The following is a 23,221-nucleotide window of genomic DNA, read 5'->3' on the forward strand; positions in this document are numbered from 1 at the left end:
CAAATGGTTGGACATTTTGGTCCATCTTACTGAGCTATTAATGTCTCAGTGATGTAAGAATCCCATCAAGGCATTTCTAAACTGATACCCCAAAGTCAGCTTCAAAGTTGTGGAAAGGGGTTTTGTTCACAATCCCTGTAAGTCGCTGTGTAAAGATGCTTCTCCAGATTACTGTCCAAAATTTTACTTTCATTCCAGTCATTTCAAAGATAGGATGTCTGGCTCAAGACCTTTCACACCCTATGCTGCCCCAGTTCAGCAGCCATCTGAAAATTCAAATGGAAATTCTTGCTACCTTCATGTACAGTAAATCCTTGAACTCACCCACACTGTCTCCCCAGATCCGCCTACTTTTTGATCAGTAGTTTTCTAAAGGTCCAGACTCTCACCGTGAATTAGGAAGAGCAGCTGTCCTCAAGCAGGGCCCTCTTTATATCTAATAACACTTCTTGAAAAATGCTTCCTGCGTTTTACAAACATGTCTTTTCCCGTTTCATCTAGTGTCTCGAGGTTAACTCACGGGCTTTTAAAGATCTACAAATCTATTTACACTGATCTAATGCTCTTGAAAAAGCTACAGTGCCACTCTGATATGTTCATTGCCTAATGCCACTTGACAGGGACTTGGCCGATGTTTTCTTCTTGAATGATTTTGACACCCCACAATAGTAAGAAAAGGGGTAACAACACTCCTATTGGGTTTGAACTGATGGATCTGCGACTCTGATTTTGTGGGCACACAATGCCTCACAGTATATTCTCACAGATTTCTCTCACAGTCTCAAGTCGTGCTGCCCAGGTTACATGGCCCTCCTAGACGTTCCCCATGTGAATGTGAGTGTGTCTGTGACCCTGGTGTCCTGTACAGGGTGTTTCCTGCACTGCGCCCATTGTCTGCCGCGTCAGGCTGTGGATCTCCACCACCCAGGGTTTGACTAAGCAGTTACCGAAGACTGATGGATGGACTGTCAGTTAGTCTTTTCATTATATTTGCCTAAGTACTGTTATTATACCATATGGAAACTGGCTGCGTCTGACTGAAGAAAAATGTGTAAAAGTGCTTTAAAAAAATCAGTGCCAAGCTTAGTTGAGCAGCAGCCTGATTTTCTGCAATTAACAGCCTTATTCTGATGTGAATGCCCCACACGTATACCTACTGTATACTAGATTCTGCCAGATTCTGGAAGATTCTGCTAGATTCAGCTTCCATTTTGGCATAAGACAATTCACAGATGACTCTTATCTATTGTAAACATCAGACTTTCTTCCTGTACCAAGATCATTTTACAACCTTTTATCTAAGCAAGCACGTTGCAGTGCTAAAGAAGAGTTTATATCAAACATAAAGCTGGTTTTAACTAATAATTAAACAGTTGCTTTGCAACTATTCACAGCCATTCGTATTTCCTAAGGTATGCAATAAAAAAATGTTAAATATATTTTGGACTTGGAGTTAGACATACAACTATGCTATCATACATTAAAAACATATAAACACCTGCAATACTCCATTTTCTGCTCTTACCTAGTGCTTATGTTGAATTGTTAGCCATTGCCAGAACCACCAACCAGTCAGAGAATGGCAGAGCTTTTGCTTCTGTTCCTTGAATATTAACCACTTGCACTTGCAAGTCAATCTCAATTTTGTAGTTTCATTTAGCTGCTTGCAGAAAATGTACTGAAACCATAGAAGAACAGCAGACCATTTTTTCACAGGTTTAAGAATTCACAGAGTTCAAATCAAGAGTATTTCTCAATGCCCATCCCATCAGAATTCACAGTAGTGTTCACAAGCAGTTCTCAGAACCTTCTGACATCTTGTGGATTTTTGACATCCTACCGATGCCTGATTTGAGCAGAAAGCCAGTTTCAGTTTTGTTTTCTTGAATCAAGTTTTATCTTGACAACAGAGAAGCAGTTAGATGCCTAGTCAGCGTGAGGGCACAGAGACACTGAACAAAAAGTGGCAAGAAAGGTACAGATACCTGGCATAATCTCCACATCAAGACTGGGCAGGAGGTCGTTAGAAGACCCTGTCCTACCTGGAAAAAGAAGAAAGCAGGTGAGAAAAGGGAGGAAAGCAAGCAAGGCATCAGCTACAAGCAAGCAGAAGCGAAAAACGTCTGGCGCATGCACACGTTCAGCTCAGCTCTGCTGGGAAAAACGGAACAATACAAAAAGTTTGCACCCTATTTAAAATTCAGCATTATCAGAATAAATAACTGTATTATGGTGCTGTCACACACTGCTAGTGTACTTTCAGTGTTGTTATTTCTCACGACAAAAAGAAAACACATGAACCATGAAATGCTGGTAAAACAGTTTTCGTTTATGTCAGATACACGTGGTTATCTTTCATTGGCAAATGTCATGGGATAATGTCACAGCATACATTTCCACTGGAAGGTATGTCATGATAGTAGTAATTATGCATTGGAATTGTCTTTGTATCCTTTACATTCCTTGTTAACTGCATTCTCTATTATACTTTGGAGTGTTTTTTTGTCCAAAGTCTGTTATCTGCCATACAAGCATCTTTAAAAGAAAAAGGCTGCATTCGAACATGCGTGTCACGGCTGATTTTGGGAAGGTGTACTGAGGGCAAAAAAAGAGTATTGCACTATCCCCTGAAGCCCACTGGAGAGGCACTGTCTTCTGCTCTGGGGTAATCTTCTCAGATCTTCGGTGAGTACAATTAAGGACAAACTGACTTTATGATGTTAATATAAAGCAAGATCGAAGAAGAAATTATATTATTATATGAAGTATTTTGAAAAGATGCTGATGGTGTAATGATTTTTCTCAATGGATAAAACTGATTCAGAGTGACAGAATGTGCTTCAACAGCTTATTAAAACTTAATGAGATATATGTCTAATTCCTGAAGTTACATCAGAACTTGGCAAAGTCATGCGTAACAGTGAAAGAATTTTAAGCCGGCAAAATACAGCCAAACAAGCTGAGGAACTGTCTAAAGGTTTACCACTCTCTGTGCTCACAAGTACCAGTTTAAAACCCCGACACCCATTCTTTCCACTGGGCTACTGCACTACAAGACAGATGTACTCCCATCAGACTAGTTCTCTGGGAAGGAGGATAAAGACCTGCTTGGACTGGTTTGCAATTGAGGCCAGTGGTTATAAAATACCATATTGCCTGAGTCACCTTTCTATAAGGAGGACTGACAAATAACAGACAAGTCCCAAACCATTTCAGGAAGCATAAACAAATTCAAGATGCATATCTGCTTCTAAAAACAATAACTCATTGAGTAATAGAACATGTATGCAGGCTGTGGTCAAGTTTAGTATTTTACATAAATATAAAAGGTATTTAAGAAGATCACTTTATAGGCCACAACTGTACAATTTCTTGTATTAGGAATTTGTCTTTCCGCATACCCCAACCTGCTCTCCATGAGACACATAGACAGGGAGAGAAGCTGGTCAGAGCACAGGGTCAGCCATTTATACAGCACCCCTGGAGAACTTGCCTTGCTCAGGGGCCCAATGGAGTAGGATTCCTCTGCCGGCCTCTGTTTTTCTGTATTATATGAAGTATTTTGAAAAGATGCCTATAGTGTAATGATTCTTCTCTATGAATAAAACAGAATAAAAAATTCTGTTTTTTCTGATTCTCTTACAATAGTATTTTACAGAATGAATGACTAGATTGTACATTTCAGTGTATATATATATGTCTACACTATGGGTAAAAGAAAAACTAATAGAGTATGAAAGTACTCATGTAAGTTCTACATTTTGTGTAGTGATGTTTTGCATCTATAAAGTTGTATTTCACTGTTACAGAAGAAGTCACCTACAATCATCAGAATCAGAAAAACTATAGAAGATTGAGACAATGAGAAGGACGACCATTCTCTTCAAAATACAGCAGTGACACGGCGTGTGAAATGCATTCTGAGATCTACCATAGACCTGTTCCCTAGCTAAATGTGTTGTAATAAGCAACAAGTGGAATGAGTTAATAAATACGTCTGATCTTAGTATTTCAAAAGCCCATTGCAGCTACAGTAGCTGAAATATGAGCCTTTAATGACAGCAAAAGAATATAATAAAATAACCATTTCCAATGAAGCATGACTAAATTATTTTCAATAACACTTGAAAAGAGTAGTTCACATCATGCTTTTCCTGTCATTTTATTGACGTCGTCAGGTCATGTTTTCAAATATTTTATCCTGAATGTTCATAGGGATTATCTGTTCTCGTCTCCCATTACTTGTTATGTTGCAGTTCTAACAACAACAACAACTCAGGGCTTAAATGTAAGGAAACTAATCAAATTAGCCTGGAGAGTCACAATCACAGCAAAACAAGGACGCCAAACCACAGAGACATGGAAGAGGAGAGGAAAAAAACTGAAAAAAAATAAAATAACACAGAAGCAGAGATTTCAGGAACCGACTGTTCAAGCAGACTGCCTCTTCACTAAAACTGTTGATTATTCTGTCTTTTTCAGCCACTTGTAACAGACTCTTCTGTCCCACAACTGTGATTATTTTCAGACAAGTGTCGTTTAGTCTGCTGGGATTTTTTCTTTCCTTTTTTAACTTTAACCCATAGGTCCGGGACAGTATCACAGCTTCACGGAGAGACTGACGCTATCACAGGTTACCCATGTGGACTGGAAATAGCCTGTCGAAGCACAAAGGTATGCATGACACAGAGACTGAGATATTGGCAGTGCTAAGTCACTAATCTTCAGACTGCCACACCAGCCACAAGAAGTCCTGATGAGACATCTACCACTCAGCCTCCCTCAGAATGCTGGGGGGCTGAATGTGACGGTGTGTTTTAAGGATAAGAACCTTTTGAAGAGCAACATTTCTTAGAGGCTGCCGAGTTGAGCCCACCCACACTGTCCCTCGCCAAAATAAAAGATCAACACCCATAAGTTTCAATATAACTATTTTTATAAGAGCAAACCTTCCTGAAATCACTGTATTCCAATGTCTGACATTGTCTGAACTCGCTTAGATCATCTGTAAACCTGCATTTCATGTGTTTGGTTTGAATATTTATTAAATAGTTTTAGAGGGATGACATTTAAGACATTTAATTTACACTAGCACAAATCTTTGGAATGTACGACAATAAGTCTCACAATAATTTGACTTTTATTTAATACATTTTATTATTTTTTTCATCTAAGCAATATTGCCCGCACCAGGGAATTTCTACCAATGCCTGATGTGCAGTGCTTGATTCGTGCATTTATAACTTGAAATTGAGGTTTGATTTCTGCAACTCTCTACTACTCTTCTCATTAAGTTGCAATATGGCCAAAACCCTACAGCTAGACTTCAATCTCACACTAAACCTTGGCAGATTATTACTCCTACTGTGTCCTGGCCAAATTTCCCCCTGGCGTTTACCAATTATGGCCCCCTAATAATCCCCATCTCTGAACTGGCTTCATCTCTCTGCTCTCCTCCACACTGATAGCTGGTGTGTGGGGAGCGTTCTGGCGCACTATGGCTGCCGTCGCATCATCCAGGTGGGGCTGCACACTGGTGGTGGTGGAGGGGATCCCCATTACCTGTAAAGCGCTTTGAGTGGAGTGTCCAGAAAAGCTCTATATAAGTGTAAGGCTTATACTTACATCTTGTTATAGCTATTGCAACCCATGCTTTTTAATTTTTGTTTTGCTTTATTGGTGGCAATGCAAGATTACCTAAATAATGTACTGATGATTTAAGTACTGCAATCCATCTATTGCATTTTAGATTTCAAAACCTTTTTGTCCTTGTTAAGGGAGTCATGGGAGACCAGGGAGCCTGTTGGCCTCTGGTTGTCTCTGTGTGCATGTTCCCATTGTACTTCTGCAGAAATAACCCCTGCTGTGTAAACGCTCCATTCTGGAACAGTATGTTTCACAAGCCTATATTCTAATGGATCAGAACAATAATATCTGAACTATTTCACCCAAATGAAAAGACATAGAAAAACTAAATAATACCAATAAAAACTAAATTCTCTCATATATTTTCTTCTCCTCCGATTCTCTGCCTTGATCAGAAGATTTGTTTTATCTCAGCTGGACAACTCAAACCAGTAAAAAAATGCCCAAAGATGTTCTGTCCTGGACTTCAACGCTGAGACACTAATGGCACTAAACAGTGTTAAGAGGTCACTGCTGAAGTAGGTGTGCCCGTGGTCATGCAACAGCACAACATAATTTTCTGTTCCTCTCAGGCTTCATCAAAACATAAATTACATGCACAAAAAAATCATCCCACAATTGCAGAAAATTGCTGCTTGTCTGATTGTAGTCGAGCTGCTCCTTAATTGCAAGTCTGGGGTAAAAGCGCTAAAATGTCTTAGTTTTAGAGCACAAACGAAGACCTATTTTATTAATACACAGAGTCAAAGTCTTTGTTTTGCCAGCTGATGTTGCTTTGTAGGGGCCGTAAAAAAAAAAAAAGAATTTCCTTCTTTTCTCTGCAAATCCATTGTAACATGAAGAAAGGCAATCTTCCATGTCCCAGCTGTGGGCTGGAACTGACTCAGACATGAACAAAGGGCGGAAAGCAAGGGGGAATGTTTTAATGTTCCAGCTCCTCCTTGATAAAAGATCTCCTTCGTTCCTGTTCAACAACTGAGGTTTCTGCTGTTTACACTGAGGAGACTTTTTTTCTGAACTTGGAATTCAACTCCCAGTTCTCCGACGCATAAGTGTTTTTTTTCTGTCTCAACGCGGCTCATGTGACAGTGTAGGAGCTCTGCTTGACTGATGTGGTCTCACAACCTGACTCCTTCGCCGGTAATCGCCTGTTTACTCACACATAACTCCAGACTGGAGAAGAACATGGGCTTCATCCACCCTTGCTAAGCTTATTTTGATAACCCTTGCACAAGAGGCAATTAGAGGAAAAAACAGGGATAGTCAGTGCGGATATTAGTGACACACAGCAATTCAGGAACTGAAAACATCTTCTTGTGGTTACATTTAAATACCCACTGAATTATCATGCCGTCCAGAAAAATGCATAGTTTATATGTATGTTGTAACAGTGCAGAATCATTCTGCATTATGCCAGATTTGCTCATCAAAAATGATCTACACAGAGGTACTGGGGGAAAAAAAGAGTTTTAAATATCAAACGCTATTGATGTTTAAAATACCACACATTGCTTGAAATGTGACAACAGTGTAGATTTTAATTATCCGGCACTATTCTTAAGAAAGCATCTTAAACAGATCGTTCAGCCTAATCAAGTCGTGATCAGGTCCCGTGTCAGCTGTGAATGCAGCAGCTAGACAGAGGGATCCTGATTTCACATCATACTGTACTTCATACAGGTAAGATATGACAGGACTAGATCTGATAACCCTGCTCTCATACTGGAACGGGAGCTGGTCCAGGCCGTGAAGCATAGTTCAGGACCCTATGCAGACGGAATAATCCGGAAGTGGAGAAGGACAATGGGGAGGAGACCCGAGGATCAGGAGGGGTTGACAGACAGGGTGTGATGATGGTGAACTGGCGCTCGGGGGGCGTAGCCATGGCGAACAAGTCCAAGGAGTCCAGGGTGGTAATCCGGGGAGAAGTCCAAAAGTCCAAAACCGGGTGATCCAAACGAGACAGGTACAGGGACGTGGAATAAAAACGGGATGACGAGGCCAGGCACTCCGAGCCCCGGACTCGGCAGGGTCAGGACGCCGATAGGAGGTCTGTGCCCTCAAGCCGCGGACGTAGGGTGACTTGGTGGCAGGCGGGCCCCCGGGCAGAGCCCGCAGTAGCAAGAGCGGCCGGCTTAAATAAGGAGGGGCAGGACTGAGGGCAGGTGCACGGAATCAGCAAAAACGTGAAAGAGCCAGAGCGCTCCTAAGAGGAGGGTTTGCGATCGTGACAAATACCTTAACTATGGGCTGGATGTCATGCCTCAGTTAGCACCTCCTGTAGCCCAGTGCACCACTCCTGCCCCTACACTGTGGACAAGCAGTTTCAGAGTAAAACACCGTCTGCATCTCTCCTAATTCGTATCCGTAAAGAAAAACAGAGGTACTTTAACAACTTTTATGGCATATAAAACATTCTACTGCATACCATGTTGAATGAATGTCAAAGATTTTATACATTTTTGTCTTATACTTCTATAAGCCATTATTAATTTACCTTTTTAGCAATTTAATAAGCGCTAGTATGTTCTCTAAGGAAAAAAAGAACACTTTTCCAATCCCTTAAGTTATATAAAGCTCTCCTTCATTCACTTACTGTTCTTTTCTACTTTTTTCCCCATCAAAAACTAATTAACTTAAGGTTTCAGTAACACTCGAGAAGAGCTACTCTCACATGCTACACACCATTGTCAGAAACCGCAATGTCAAATCATGATTTATTCAAGAATTCACATTTCAGATACTGTTTAGTAACATTTTACATTAACTTGTCTTTAAATACCTCCTGTTACGTTCTATATTATATTCTTGGTAAATTGGTCTCAAAGCCAGTGCCCTTTATGCGTTTGTCTGCATATTTTGATGATGGTGACACTTATGATACAACTGAGAAAGTTTACATCATAGTTTCAAACCCCACTTTGTAAAATGCCAAAGCTTCCAACTGATAAACCAGTACTGAAAATCTGCTTGCCAATCCCTTGTCTTCATTTATCTTAATGGCATCAGAACAGGAAAGGCACGGTACATTAACTAATACATACTGTCTACAGATCGCACAAGGAAACGTCCAAGGATCTTCAAAGAATAGCTGGGCTACACTGTATTTTGTAAAATGAAAGATTACATGTCCATATAGTATGAAGAATTCCAATAATTCAATAAGTCAAAAAAAAATTCAAATGTATTATAACGTATCCATGTTAGTGAAAAAAACTAAAAAGGCTGAGCTTGAATTGCTCTATCTTGTCTGCTAAAAATAGAAAAGGCTGAGGTCACTAAATAAATTGGATTTGTCCTGAAAGTACAGTAATTTCTGTATTCTTCAAGCCACTGATAATGAATACAATTACAGCATTGTTATGATTTGGACTCGCAACAATTAACATACAAGGATAAAAAAAACCTTTACATTTCAAAAGGCATACATTCACGCATATCTTTATGAGAAACACTCCATGTGCTTGTTACACAAATTACAAGAGCCAGATCTTTTTTTGCGTTGTTTTCTATGCTGCGGAATGCAGGCCTTGCCAGCGGTAGGGTTTCAAATTAAACGGTACTCCTTGAACAGGTCATTCAGAAGTTATGTACTGTAGCACAGAGCTGCTGATGAACAAGTTCAAAACCAGCATCTAGAGCAGGGCTTCTCCAGCCCCTGGGTCTGGAATCCAATGGGTTTTCCATGTCCCCATAAGTTATAAACAGCTCTTTACCTGGGAGAAGAAAAGAGCTACATTGATCCAATTAAAGCTTTAGTGGACAAAACATCCTCTTCTCCACATCTCTTAGGTGATGACGAGTTACAGAGAAAAAGAAATCCCGCTGGATTCTGTCATCCGAAGTCTGGAGTTGGAAACCTAACCTGATCTAGAGACCACAGTGACAGAACCGAAACAACTATTTTATTACTAGCGAAGATTTGTAGCTTTAAAAGATGACACATTAGACGGGCCATTATACAGGACCTCAGCTATACAGGAAGGGAAAGGGGGAAGGTGATATTCTGCTGTCTTCAGCCAGGTCTTCTCTTGTGACCATCAGCAGGCGTGTTAAGGGCTAGTGACAGGGGGTACTGTAGTAGACCATGTTTCATAAGCACCACTATTCCCCCCAAAGTCGCTTCAGCAGAAGGTGCTTTGCAATATGGGATATCATTCACAAGCCAACAAACGCCAATGTCTGAAGAGTCCCATAATCTCACTTTTGACTTATCTGAGTCCACATACATATTAAGGAGCTGAGGCTACAGCATTCCCACCTAACCCTTTGAATGAGACACTTTTTTTAATACCGTCCTTAAAAAAAAATCTCACCAGTTACCATTTATATTACAGCTAACCTCTGTTTTGAAGCACCATGCCAAGAATACGCTGCTTCCAGAATAAGGCCCATCAGCCCATCAGACTGGGAATGTCCTTGGAAAGCAGACTCCCCTCAGTTAAATAGGATGGCAAGGTGACACAATATTAGTAATATCCCCTCCCTCGAGAAACAACATTTGACTTTAGACTTTGCTTATTATTCTGATTCGATAGCACCTCCAGATAAATTATGCTCAACAGAATAATCACTGTTAAATACAACTATTATTCTGTACAATTTACATATGCATTAGCTGGATTTTGCAAATGGCACAATCCACCTACACAAAACACATTCATTTGTAACTCTAGAACCCATCCATGTACAGTACTTTCAGGTCATAATTAAAAATAGAGACGCCTCTCTCCTGTAGTGGCCTCAAAAACTCTTGAAGGTTTCCATGGTAACAGCTTAAGACGCGACCTACAGCATGCACTTCTAATTGGTAACCTGTATTTTTTTTCCCTTCAGTGTTGTAAAACACGTTCCAGGGGAAAAAAAGAACATGCACCGAAAAATTTGCTTCAAAAATAAAGAAAGAAACCAAAAGTACACAAGACAGGCTACACTTCATTCACACAGAATGCAGACCCAATTAATTCGTTCAATTTGGCTTTTTTATTGGCTCCGGGCTTTCCGAAGAGCAGCAAGCCAAACAAAGGAACTACTTAGAAGGGATCAAAGGCCTAGCTGGCAACATAGGCCCGCACTAGGCTGTTGCTATGACAACAATCGTAGCTGCATATTGGGATGTGGAAATTTGTCATAGTTAAGCAGCGTCTTACAAATACAGTAGAAAACAAACACTCTTCCATGAGTTATGGTAGTAAAACACACACTCCATTATCTATGTGTAGACTTTTTTTGTTGTTTGTTGTGTTTCTCATCAGACAATTATATTTTTTGTATGGCCCTCCATACCTGCTGGCATAGTGTAAATAGTTCATTTTGTATATACAATGCGGCAGAAATGTAAGATGAAGGCAAATGCTTATTCTGCTGTTTTGGTTATGTAGTTTGTAAACCCTTTCATCACTAAATAAAAAGTTTAAAAAAAACACACACTCAGTTGATGTTCTTGCCTCTACACTTACCTGTTACTCATTTTTGAATATCTTCATATTTTTAAGCCCTGCATTTTTACACTTTCGTAATAAATGTTGCTTTTACGGACACACAACTATGCACCCCTGGTTTTTGCTTGTGAAAAGGTGATCAATTTAAGCTTAACATCAGCTTTTCTTTCCACAGACCTCAGTTCCCTTGATCACAGGCATTTCAAAACAATTCGACTAAGAACAGCAAGCATTCTCAAGAGATGCTTCCTTTTCACATCCTCCGATTTCCCCGCCAGGTTAAACTGGAAAACCACATTCTGCACTATTTCACGAAACGACCTCACAAGATCTTCAAACTGAAGGCGCTGTTGCATTTTGCACTTCAGGCACGGCTACAAAAAACTCAATTCGCTCAACCCTTATAAGACAGCATGGACGACAGTTTTCACGCTGGACATTTAGGAACGCATGTCAGCAATTTCAGTCAATACAGGAGCAGAGCAGTCTGTAGTCCGGCGGTCAGGAACCCCGGTCCTGGAGAGCCCCAGTCCAGCAGCTTTTAAATCCACAGTCTCTGAAGGCCTTGACCAGTTCGACAGGTGGCTCGTTCAGACTAATTAAGAGGATCATTTGGAACAGGAATCAGAATGTACTCCAGAGTAGTTGCTTCACTGGTTACTTGCGTAAACAAGCGTTCCTGATCTTTGACTCTCGGGAGATTTGGGGTGACCCCGAGGAGTCCCCGGGGCCCTCCGGGGGGAGGGCCGGAGCCCCCCCGGCCGCAGCCAGAGCTCCCCCCACTCCGTCACTCACCCAGCACCAGCAGCTCTACCTTGTCTTCATTTATGCCCTCCAGGTCGTCTCCGACTGCCACCTTGCAGTAATAGACCCCGCTGTCGCCCCACCGCAGCTCTCCGATGCGCAGGTCGGCCTCTGGACAGAGGAGAAAGACATCAGCCACGGCCACGAGCAGCTGACGGCTGCACACAGAGCCCTGTGCCACTCCCTCAAACTCGGGGACACAGGGCGAGCGCATGAAGATGATCAAAGACAGGAGGCCACTCGGCCCGGCTTGCCCACTTGGTCCTTAGCAGTTAGCTGATCTAAGAATCTCTTCGATCGGTTTCTTGAAGGAAGCCAGGGTATCAGTTTGTGCTATCAGTTGGGTGGCTTGTTCCACACTCCCACCACCCTTTGTGTAAAGGAGAGCCTCCCCCCCCTCTCCGTTTTAAATGCACTTGCACATAGTTTCCACTTGTGGCCCTGGTTTGCATTTCCCAAGCCCGAATTGGGCCATTTTAGTGATGATAATATGTTATTTTGTAATGTCATGTGTAATACAAAAGGCTTGACCGATTAATACAGAATTTGAAAAATGATGGTTGCTGAAAAGTATTCTGTTTTCACCAATGAAGCTCCCAGGAAAATCCTGAACAATTTAAACTAAGGAACTTTCACATCTATGATGTACACGTGGCAAAGACATATCAAATTAAAACGGTGAGTAGATGAAACTAAATGTTTGCCCCTTATTTCCCGTTTGACCTGATTTTCACCATTCAAAGCAAGACTGTCTCATTTCTTCAGAGCTACTTTTATTGACTAAAAATGTCAAAGCAACAGTTCTGAATAGGTCCACGCTACCTTTTGAGAATTAAAAACACGGGCAATCTATCTATTCCACACACGAAAGACGGCTCTGTGCCATATCTCTGAACCCATAGCTGGCGCTGGGCACGAGGACAGCGCTGCACATGAGGAGAGCACAATGGAAGATTTGATTTGGATAACGTACTTATCACCACCTTTGAGAAAGGTGGAGCATTCAAATATTTGCAAACAATAAGAAGCCATTTGCCCCCTCTCGCCCTTTTGATATGAGGAAACTAAAGAACTACAGAAAAAACTGTCTAACAACTGAAGAAGAAAACCACAGGAACACACAGGCAGGCAGCAAAAGCCAGACTCGGACCCGATCCCTGGAGCCTTGGGTTTGAAGTGCCAACCCCCACACTAATCTGCAACCTATACAGACGTCTTTTATTACACATGTAAACCAACATCAATTAAATTAAATATCAGGTTGAAAAATTGGAAGCACTTCTTTTATATTCCTGTTGGACTTTAACACAACCTAAAATCAAGCTGGAATGGCTTTTATTATATAGATTTTGTTTTCTTTTTTTATTTTTGCGCGTCACTAAATCCAGATTTGAGCTCCGGATACTTTGACTCGTGATGAGCAGACGCATAAACGTACTTTCAGAGTCCGAGGCATTTCTACTGAAGGGCAAGGAAGGAATTGTTTGGTTTAAGATTCTAGGCTATTGTTATGCGAGTGCAAACAAAACTATTTAGGGAACAGGAAAAGAGCTGCACAATGGGAAACATTTCCAGCTGGGAGGAGTATTGTAAAGAACAATTTACTGGACACTGCTATAAGGGAAAAAAAACAGGTCTTCCATCGCCTTTAAAAATGTACTATACTTACCCCCACACAAGACAATAAGAGCTTCTCAACCAAAAGGCCATCTTATCTTAAGAATCCCAATATACATGTGCATATGGCAGATAAATTCTCTCTCAAGAAAGGAACTGATCGAGCTCAACATCCATCTTTTTGGACCAAGCTAATACTGAAGATTTAAATGAATAGACAACAGAGGTTCGTATCACTATACTGACTGTTTCAGTTACAACATTATCATCAGGTTATACTGGCTCATCAGAATATTACAGACAACCTTTATTTGTTTTATATGTTTCTATGGTTTATCTAGGTGATCCTGTATGTGCTAAAGAAAGATGTCATGTGCTTTTTCACACAATTTGATTTGAAATGTGTGTGTTACACATGGTAAACGACATTAACAGGCAAGTCCGGAGAACAGGTTTGTCTGAAGGCAATCGCAGCATCCAATCTTTAAAAGTGCCACTATTGTCAAACATTTTCCCAGAATTGTCTTTACAGAAGAAAGACCACCAACAGTTTTTATTACCTCATGTGCCTTCTGCCTCAGATAAAACCAAATCTTAAACCAACCAACCAATAGTAAGTTCTGAATCCAAAAACTATTTTAATTTCATACTTAAATTCCAGAATGCTGCTACTATGATCCAGGAACATTCTCTTCCACAATGGTATCTTTATACTTCAAAGAAACAGTGCCCTCTGACAATGCACAGAAACCTTAAAAATCTTGAATCTGAACAGCCATTTACTTCATATACATTGTATATTAATTCACAATATTGAGTAAACATATAAAGGTAAAGTAAAAACTAAAAAATATTTTACATTAGAAAATAATCAACCTATTTCTATATTACTACACTAGAAAACAGAACTTAAATAAAATGTAAATATTTTAAAATATATTATCACTCCTAAAAAAATAAACATGCTCTAGTCTAACAGATCAATATTAAGTGAATAAAACACAGTGTTAAAGCAGATTATGAGCATTGCAGTATTGAAAAGTACTTTTACAAGTACTTCTACAAGTATTGAAAAACACAACTTCTAAAGTGTCTACACAAACACTGAAAAAAAGTCACCTATTTTAGACAGAATAGCTCAAGCCCTGTTTATAGGGCTAAGGTATTGTCCTTCTATTTCCCAGCTACACCAGTGAAGAATCTTCCCAGTCTGCTGCCCCTCCCCCAGCACACAGCTAGCCGTTCCATCACAATGAGCAGTGACCTCTCGCTGTGTGCACGAAGTCCTAAAAGGCTGAGGCCTCACTGTGTTTGTCTTCAGATGAAAGCCATTGGTAATCATCTCCACCATGGTCTACCAACCCTTCCCCCACGCCCCTTGGTGGAAGAGTAACTACAGTTTACTTAAGCAACCAGTTTCAATTAAAAACTTCAGCACTGTGCAGTTTGGTGACCTGTCACATTTGTGTTTTCCCCTCCTATTCATTTTAGAGCGATTCTTCTGGGTGTGCGTCTTTTGCTCCTAAACTTTTTAAACCAAGAAGGGTTTTTTGGGGTTCCAGAGAGTTTACTGCTGCAGTCAACTGATAAACTAACAGATTGAAACAATTAAAACACGAATCTGGTGATTAAGATGGTCCTCATAACCTTCAAAGCCTGCTCTCCAGAGGGTTTCTCCAGATCGCTATGAAGGCTTTGGGATCACTCAGGGCTAGCTAGTTCTTTTCAAGAGGGTTAAAGTGTGGAAGGAACTATTATAAACCAGAACGTAACTTTACTTTTACTTTTACTAACTTTGCTTTACTTAAAAAATGTTACTATACTGTATGCAGTTGAGAAAGCACCAAATCAGCATCTTACCATTGCCCTTTACATGCATCACAGACCACAGCACAATTATAACTAGAAAAAAATAAAAACTTTGTTTGGCTCCTTTGACACCAGGAATGTTTCGTCATACTTGAGTTTAATTTGAACTGAACTCAAGTCTGTGTTTAAGTCACTTTCAGCTTTCTGCAGCCTGCAGTGTGCTGGTGACTTGTTGGCGCTTTTCAAAATGCACTCAGCTCTCTTGACGTTTCTCAGAGTGCAAGCTATATCTCAGAAACACATTTTCATTTAGAAGACTTTCAAACATGGTCTTGTTTACTTTTGGTTTGATCAAGGCTGGTATTAAAGTTCTCAGGCTGCGTCTCTAGAAACCAAGCTCCTCTTGCTGGAAATCGGTGAGCAGCATATAGTGATATTCATTTTACCTTCTTTCTACCATTGACTTCTTCCACAGCCACATTTAGTATTTAATGGTCTAGTAAGAATCTGATTAATAAAAAAAGGTTTGTTTCCAAACCTAGAATCGTAATGAAAAGTGAACTACATGTGAATGTGTCCTCAAACATTAGATCAGAAGAGGATACAAGAGGACTGACCAAACAGCTTCCTCTTATTGTCAACATCTCTAAAAGCAGCAGCTCACGTCACCTGCATTTTCCTGGTATTTTATTCGTTCTAGCGTGTATTCATTTTTACAGTGATCCAGATTGTTTCAATTGTTTTGTAACACTGCACATGCTAGATTACAGATCTCAGCCTTTCGGGTTACACACATCCACAAACACATTGGACTTCTATACAGTTCTGAGGGGTTTCCTCTGTGTTTTTTTTTTGCTAAGGAAGCAAAGAAGATTATTTTAATTTAGAGTTGTCAACACGTAACTGTCTGAAATCGGTTGTTTCTTATCTACAGCTGTCAATGCAGTATTGTGAAAGCAAACACTGGCACCACAGGTCACTCTGAGTACCTTCTAAAAGACAGCGATGATCAGATGTGAACTATAATGCATCTTAGCATATTTTAGCATTCCACTCAATGTTCATCTACTAAGAACATAATAAATAAAACTGCGTGAAATACAATAGAAACTTTTAATTAGTATCCATCAATTCATCCATTTTCTAACCACTTTATCCAGTACAGGATCACTGTGGCATAGTGGTCAGGATTACGGCCTCACAGCCCTGGAGCACTGGGTCCAATTCCTAGGTTGCCATCTGTGTGCTCTCCCTGTGTCTGTGTGTGTCTCTTCTGTGTACTCGTTTCCTCTCACAGTCCGAAGACACACAGGTAGGTAGCCGTCTCCAGGGAAAACTGTCCCTGGCGTGTGTGTGTGTGCGCATGTCTGGTTCCGTTCCTGTGTGTGCTCTGCGATGGACCGGCGACTTGTGCACGGCCCATCCTGCCTTTCACCCAGTGCATCCTGGGACAGGCTCCAGGCCACCGGGAGCTGCAATCGGATGAGCGGCTACCGGAAGTGATGTGATGTGTTGAAGTTAATTTCTGCTGAAAGATGGGGGACAAACCCCTTATCTGTAGTGGGAAGGTCTTCAAAACATTGGGCCCAAACTGTTTCGATAGACATGCTTCTCGTTTCAAGAGCTCAGCTCTTGTCATTTTTGGAAATTGTTGTGTCGCACCTTTGGAAGGCTGTGTTTGTGCATCCACAGGTTTGAACTTCATGTGCCAATATTTTCTAAGAAGAAGAAGAAAATTAAAGTACCGCCTATATAGAGCCACTACAGTTAGCTGCCTATGCAGGCGCTTTAGGACCTGGATGGTGGCCTACAGACCACTTTGAGCTTGACCCACCTGTGTAAAATTCTTAGCATTTTATTCTAAGCAAAAAAAAATAAACCACACCACATAAACATACGCCCGACATCTAGCACGCAAGTCTTTGGCTGAAATTGGCTTGTTTCTTATCTACAGCTGGCAAAGCATCATCGTGAAAGCAAACCAACCGCACCACAGGTCGCTCTGCACACCTTCTGGAAGAGAGCAGAGATCAGGAGCGCTGTGTATCCGAGCCCTGGCAGTGCAGGGAACGCCTCACTTACTGTTGACGATGGTGATGTCCCGCCCCTTGTAGTGCTCGGCCAGCCGGAACACCTCGCCCTGCCGGGAGGCCACCACACGCACCGTGCGCCCGGCGTCGGCGCAGTCCAGGTGCGCGCCGGAGTCCTGCTCGGAGACGCCCAGGCTCTCGGCGCCGCTGAAGGCGTCCCTGGTGCGGTCGTGGCAGTAGGACTTGTACCACCACTGGACCACGGGCGGCTGGCTGGAGGGCGTGGTGTAGCGGCACTCCAGGACAACCGTCTGGAAGAGCATGCCCAGCTTCTTCCCCCCCGGCACGGTGACGTGCAGGCCCTCGCACCTCCAGGCTGCAAGAAGACCGGGAGCCGGTTACGGGCGGGACCGCAGAGCCGAGCACCGGCGGGCCGCACAGCCCGCCAGGCGGAGACCGCGGGAGCTCGGTGCTTTGCTTTCTCACTGACAAAGCAGATCAGTTTAAGGCAGAGTTGTCAACACGTAACTTTGTCTGAAATGGATTGTTTCTTACCCCCAAGGGTGCTCAAGCTGCATTAATTATCACTAACTTACAGCTTTCTTGTGACAGATTCGGCAATGTAACAGTTCAAAACGCGCACAACTCCGGCACGCTTCAAGACACGCTGTCAGTTCTGCCAGGCTGACCTTGCAGCTTTACTGAGACATGAAAACAAGGCAGGCGAGCTGCCGGTTTGAAAATCCGAACTGTTCAGGGCTCACGCTTATTAGCGAGCTTTTCTTTCTTAAACGCCACATTTCTCCAGGACCATAAAGAAGTACGTCTTTTCTTTTCCTTCAGTCCAGACGGCACATTCCCAGCTCTCTCATAGACAGCTGGGAGTATGAAATAAAGTTGTGAATCCTAAACGTACATTAAGGCTTCTGTCAAGATTTGTAACTGTCATTTGGATGTTATAAAAAATAACAACATGAATATCAGTTGTGATATTTTTCAGGTTTGGTTCAAAAAAGCACTTTTCTATTTTTCCCCCCTTCAAAAAAGTCCGATAAAGGAAGACTGGTTCATTTTACCGTACAATTTAAAAGCGATAGTGAACCACTCCTTTCTGAGATACGGGCTGCTGACAATGGAGGCGAAGGATAACGTGCACAACAGACGCAAAGTTACAAAAGATACTCGGTCATTCACAAACTCCTCCACTGTTTATCAAACTGTTGCAACAGGGTCAGTATTCACACTTTCTGAATAATTCCTGTATTGTAGTCGTACACGGTTTCCTGACGCAATAGCCCAGCATTGATATACTCCTTGGCGCAGGATCCAGAGCCGCGAATCAAATGGGAACTTGCATTCCGTGCATATTTTCACAGAGCCTCAATATGCAGTCTGCTGCCTCCAGCCTTGAAGCAGTCACACAGGAGCTGAAGAAAGATGTCCTTTGCACACAGATCCAGGACTTGAACCAGGTGAAGCTGGAGAGGGCAGCCATCACCCAGGATGCCACCACTTCTCCACTGTTCACCAACATAACTGTATTTGAAACCTGCGCAGGTTCCAGACCTCAGCTCTTCGGTATTTAGAACAATATAGCCTACATAATCACTTAACGCCTGATCCATTTGATCTATCTGCAACAAAAAAAAAACATTCAAAGATGAAAACAAAATGCACTGGCATTTTTAAGGTTCCATGTAGACCTCAAAATCTAAACTCCCTAGACAACACAGACCAGTCCGAGGCCCCACCTCAGACAAAGCACTGGAGCAGGCCATGGTAAGAGTACTTCATCATGAGATTCCCAATACTCCCCTGACAGGCTCTAAAGATAAGAGAAGATCACTTTATTGGCCATATACAATTTCTTGCAGTAGGAATTTGACTTTTCGCATACCCCAGCTTGCTCTCCATGAGACACACAGACAGGGAGAGAAGCTGGGGGTCAGAGCGCAGGGTCAGCCATTTATACGGCGCCCCTGGAGCAGTTGGGGTGAAGGGCCTTGCTCAGGGGCCCAACAGAGTAGGATTCCTCTGCCGGCCACGAGATATGAACCGGCAACCTTCCAGCCACAGACACAGATCCTGAGCCACAGAGCTACCACTCCACCCTGCTATACTGCTATTAACCCCTTGTGTTGAGACCATTGCCCATAGGACTGCAAAGGTATACAGTATCCCCTACAACCATGAAGCGTTTGAGATCCTCTGGGATGAAGAATATAAGGGACGATATATACTGTAAGTGCAAGGAATGAATTAGAATAAAAGGCTGTTCTGCTTATTTGTAGCATTAAATTGCAGAGACTAGAGCCTATGGCAAGCATGGAAAATAATTTCCACCTGATTTACACGCATTTTGTTGGATATTGAAATACAAAGAAGGAGCTATTTATAGCCATTTAAAGTGCCAATTCCCGATGATTCATCTCTCGCCGTTACTATTAATCGTGGCCCTGAGAAACCCTGACAGGCACTCAGCAAGAGTCCTTTGCCTTTGGGGCAGCCGAAGGCGGGAGATCACACAACTTTTGCCCGCGATCAGATTTGGCCAGGTCACGTCGTGAGCGTCGCTCCTCAGTGTCATCTGCCCTGCTTGGCCTTCGTTCACCCCCGCTGCTGGGCCCCGCGTCTCAAGGGGCTCATTGAGGGGGGACGAAGGGGGCAGAGACACCCTGCCACAGCGGTTTTAAACCCACGGCGCTCCGGTCTGCTCACGCATGTGGGGGCGGCGATTTGCAATCAAAATTAGAGCCGTTAGAGAGGGACAAGACCCTGTTGACAATCCCAGTGCCACAGGACAAGAGTTATCGTCACAAGCTGTTTTAAAATATAGAAATAGTTTTCTGGGCTACTTTCTCCATTCTTTCTAAACCAGTCTCAGATATTATCAAACAAAGGTTTCCTTCAAGAGGAAAATTCCCACTGTACACCTACAATGGATCCAGTAGCTCCTTATTTTGTTTTTAAATACGTCTGTTTTGTTTTTTTACCCTCTGACCTTCATCATTATTTTCAGACGAATTGTTTTAAGGATGACAGAAGCTCAGGATTTACACAAGGGTTATTACCCCAAACCTGTCAGCACAAACTGACTCCTTAAACTGATTTTGTTTTTGTTTTTTTATTTCTAATTTTATTGTGCAAACGATTGTTTTGCTGTGGTTTTACAAACCAAAATCCAAGGCTAATGTGTCCTTTCCATTTCACACAAGGTCTTCTAACAAACTACACTTAAACGCATCTGGCAGTCAGGGTAGCTCACAGCAAGAGTTAGCTTCAGAACTCTTGCTTCAAATAATCCATTCTTTATTATGTAGTCAAAACCCTACAAAGACAGTTAAGTTTCAAGTCTTTGCTCCTCTTTCAACACCGTACTCACCTTAAAGAGAAAATGTAATATACTACAATGAGTATGCAAGAAAACAAGACAAACTGAATGCAAGATCACACAAAGAGTCATGTCACAGGTGTACTGGAGTTCTGGACATGCAGAGTCGGAGTATTTCCTCACGATTTCAGCAATGGTATTTACAAAACGTCATCATAAGAAATTTTAAGAATATCTATTTCATAGAAGGCGGCCAACAAAACATAAATGTAACTCATTTTATTTCTGACCGATTTGGTGGATATTTTAAGTCTGTGGTGTTACAATAACGTTTAATATCTTTCAACCAGCAGCAGGTGGTCCTCAAGTTATATTCCAAAGTTATATAAAATCCAATATGCCTGGTTAAAGTTTGTGTGGCTGGATACTCCTTAACTATACAGATTAGACAGCTCCAGCAAAAGCTACAGTATATTGCAAGGTATAACACCCGTCTTGAAACAGTTAAGTGCTATTACTGCTTTATAAATCCCTACTACTTTAAAAATCAAACTAATAGTGATGGCAGAAGCTGTAGAAATGCTACCATAAATATACTGTCTATATATATAAATGAGTTCGTTCCGATGTTAATGCTAAGCCTGCTGGAATCTGAACAACAGCCACGCGTCTTTTTCGTAATTACTGTCTGCTCAAAAAGAGAAAGTCTGAACGCAAAATAATCCGGTATTCTTCAATGTACTCAACCGTGTTACTTTAGGTATACGCCGTACAAGTTAAAAGGCGCTGAATGAACAGGTACCTATGGAAACTAATGTAAAATACCTGTGGTGTGAAACAAACACGCCACAAACCCCAGTCGCTAGAAGTCGTTGGCAATGGTACTCAAAGGTTCCGAATTTTTTTACTGCTAACGATGCAGTCTTTTGGGGTTCGGTTATAATAATAATTAGAATGAAGGATGCACATCACCGCACAAGGGGTACACAAATTCTATAAAATAAATATAGAATAAAAAACAAAGTACGCCCTATTCATCAGAACCCCAAAGCCATAGAAGCCGAGCAGTACTGTATGTACGGTTGGACTTTGTGTAACCCTGGAGCAGGTCTTCCTCGCTTCTTACTTCTTCCACACACAGGAAAAAACAAATACCCGAAGAATTCATGATCGTAAAAGCTCCAGGTGAGAATAACAAGTAGTGGGGGGGAAAAAGGAGCCGGGTAATGAAACTCAAATTCTCGCAAGAGGCAGAAACATATACATCCCGAAACCAGCCAGATGTGAACGGAATTGAACACACTGACAAGCTCAGCCCATTATCTGCTCATTTCTAACGAACAACCGATACACGATCTTAAGCCGTACCTGTTAGCCACAGAAAGGGGATCCAGCAACCCAGCAGCGAAATCATCTCCCAACTTTTAACGCTTTCATTTAAAAGGGAATTCGGTGCGCGTCGCTCGCAGAAGGCGCTCGCCTCATTCCCCAAAACCGCTTTTCAGGAGGATAAAAACGAGCCCCGTCAATCACCTCCCGGGAATGTACTACTCCAGCAACGGGTGTGCTCGCAATCCGCAGAGTCACGGCCAAAACTGAAAAGATGAAATTCACAACGTTGGTTGTTAATATATTGCACGGTTGGATTTTTTTCCAATTATAACACTGATCTGTGAAAACGCATCGGTGTAGATAATAGTATCATAATACTTTTAGTTTTTTTTTTTACCTATCCTCCCCACAATGGTTTGAACTGCGAGGCTGTGCTGCAGGAGAGGGGAAAGTTTCTAATTAAACTGATAAGTGAACTATTTGATGCGCACGCCTGCGCGTACTATAGCTGACGGACGGTCGTTTCATATCAGTTAACATAATCGAGTCTATCTCCCACTAACTTGCTCGGCGGCGTTTTACATTCGTGCAGTCGCTGTAAACATCGCTTGTATCACTATATCATAAGGTTTTTAGCCACAAATGTAAATGTTTGAGTGGGACCGTTACAGTTTCATTGTAACATTTTCTAGACCACTGCCCCGGAGCGGAATGTTGTAGGAATTATAACAAACCCACTGGAGAATAAAAACTGTTCTGAACACAACAAAAGCAACAAAAGATTGAGTAAAACTGCAGATTTTCTTGGCTCGTTTTTGAAACACACGATTCAGTTTCAATCGTCTTCACTGAAAAATAGTTTTTCGCCTTTTACTGAAGTATTGGCCTAATTCTGAAATAGCCTGATATTTCTCTTTATTTTATTTCTTTCCTTAACTAACACGACACTAACAGTCAACTAAAACCAAGAGACTAAAATTAAGAAAACTAAAATTAACCTGCATTGAATTATTTCACGGCTCCTCTCCATGTTTGCGTTTATTGAATGAAATGTCCAGTTGTCAGTTTAAAAACCTCTACTGTCTACCGCAACATTTTTTCTTAAAAACGGTAAGAATAAAATCATTCGTGAATTGACCATTTAATCGAATCTGATAATCTTAGCATTTCTCATTCCAATATTTTTCTTCATTGGCATAGTACATTTTATA

General features: G+C 41.6%; 1 protein-coding gene across 8 annotated transcripts in view; it reads right to left on the reverse strand.

The window, feature by feature from the left end:
- LOC102689080 (immunoglobulin-like domain-containing receptor 2) overlaps nucleotides 1–22,247 on the reverse strand; it is a 45,403-nt gene extending 23,156 nt beyond the window's left edge. For 3 of the 8 annotated variants that reach the window (XM_015364368.2, XM_015364364.2, XM_015364363.2), the window contains exons 1-4: nucleotides 22,047–22,247; nucleotides 17,400–17,723; nucleotides 11,883–12,002; nucleotides 1,986–2,042 (exon numbers count right to left, since the gene is read on the reverse strand). In XM_015364368.2, the coding sequence (XP_015219854.2) occupies nucleotides 1,986–2,042; nucleotides 11,883–12,002; nucleotides 17,400–17,723; nucleotides 22,047–22,092 (547 nt within the window). In that variant the 5' untranslated portion in view covers nucleotides 22,093–22,247. The remainder of the gene's footprint in view (nucleotides 1–1,985; nucleotides 2,043–11,882; nucleotides 12,003–17,399; nucleotides 17,724–22,046) is intronic. The other 5 variants (XM_015364367.2, XM_015364365.2, XM_015364361.2 and 2 more) reach the window with 3 other exon arrangements.
- Between the last annotated feature and the right edge of the window lie 974 nt (nucleotides 22,248–23,221).

The sequence above is a fragment of the Lepisosteus oculatus genome, chromosome 15, assembly GCF_040954835.1.
Source record: "Lepisosteus oculatus isolate fLepOcu1 chromosome 15, fLepOcu1.hap2, whole genome shotgun sequence".
Taxonomy (NCBI): Eukaryota; Metazoa; Chordata; class Actinopteri; order Semionotiformes; family Lepisosteidae; genus Lepisosteus; species Lepisosteus oculatus.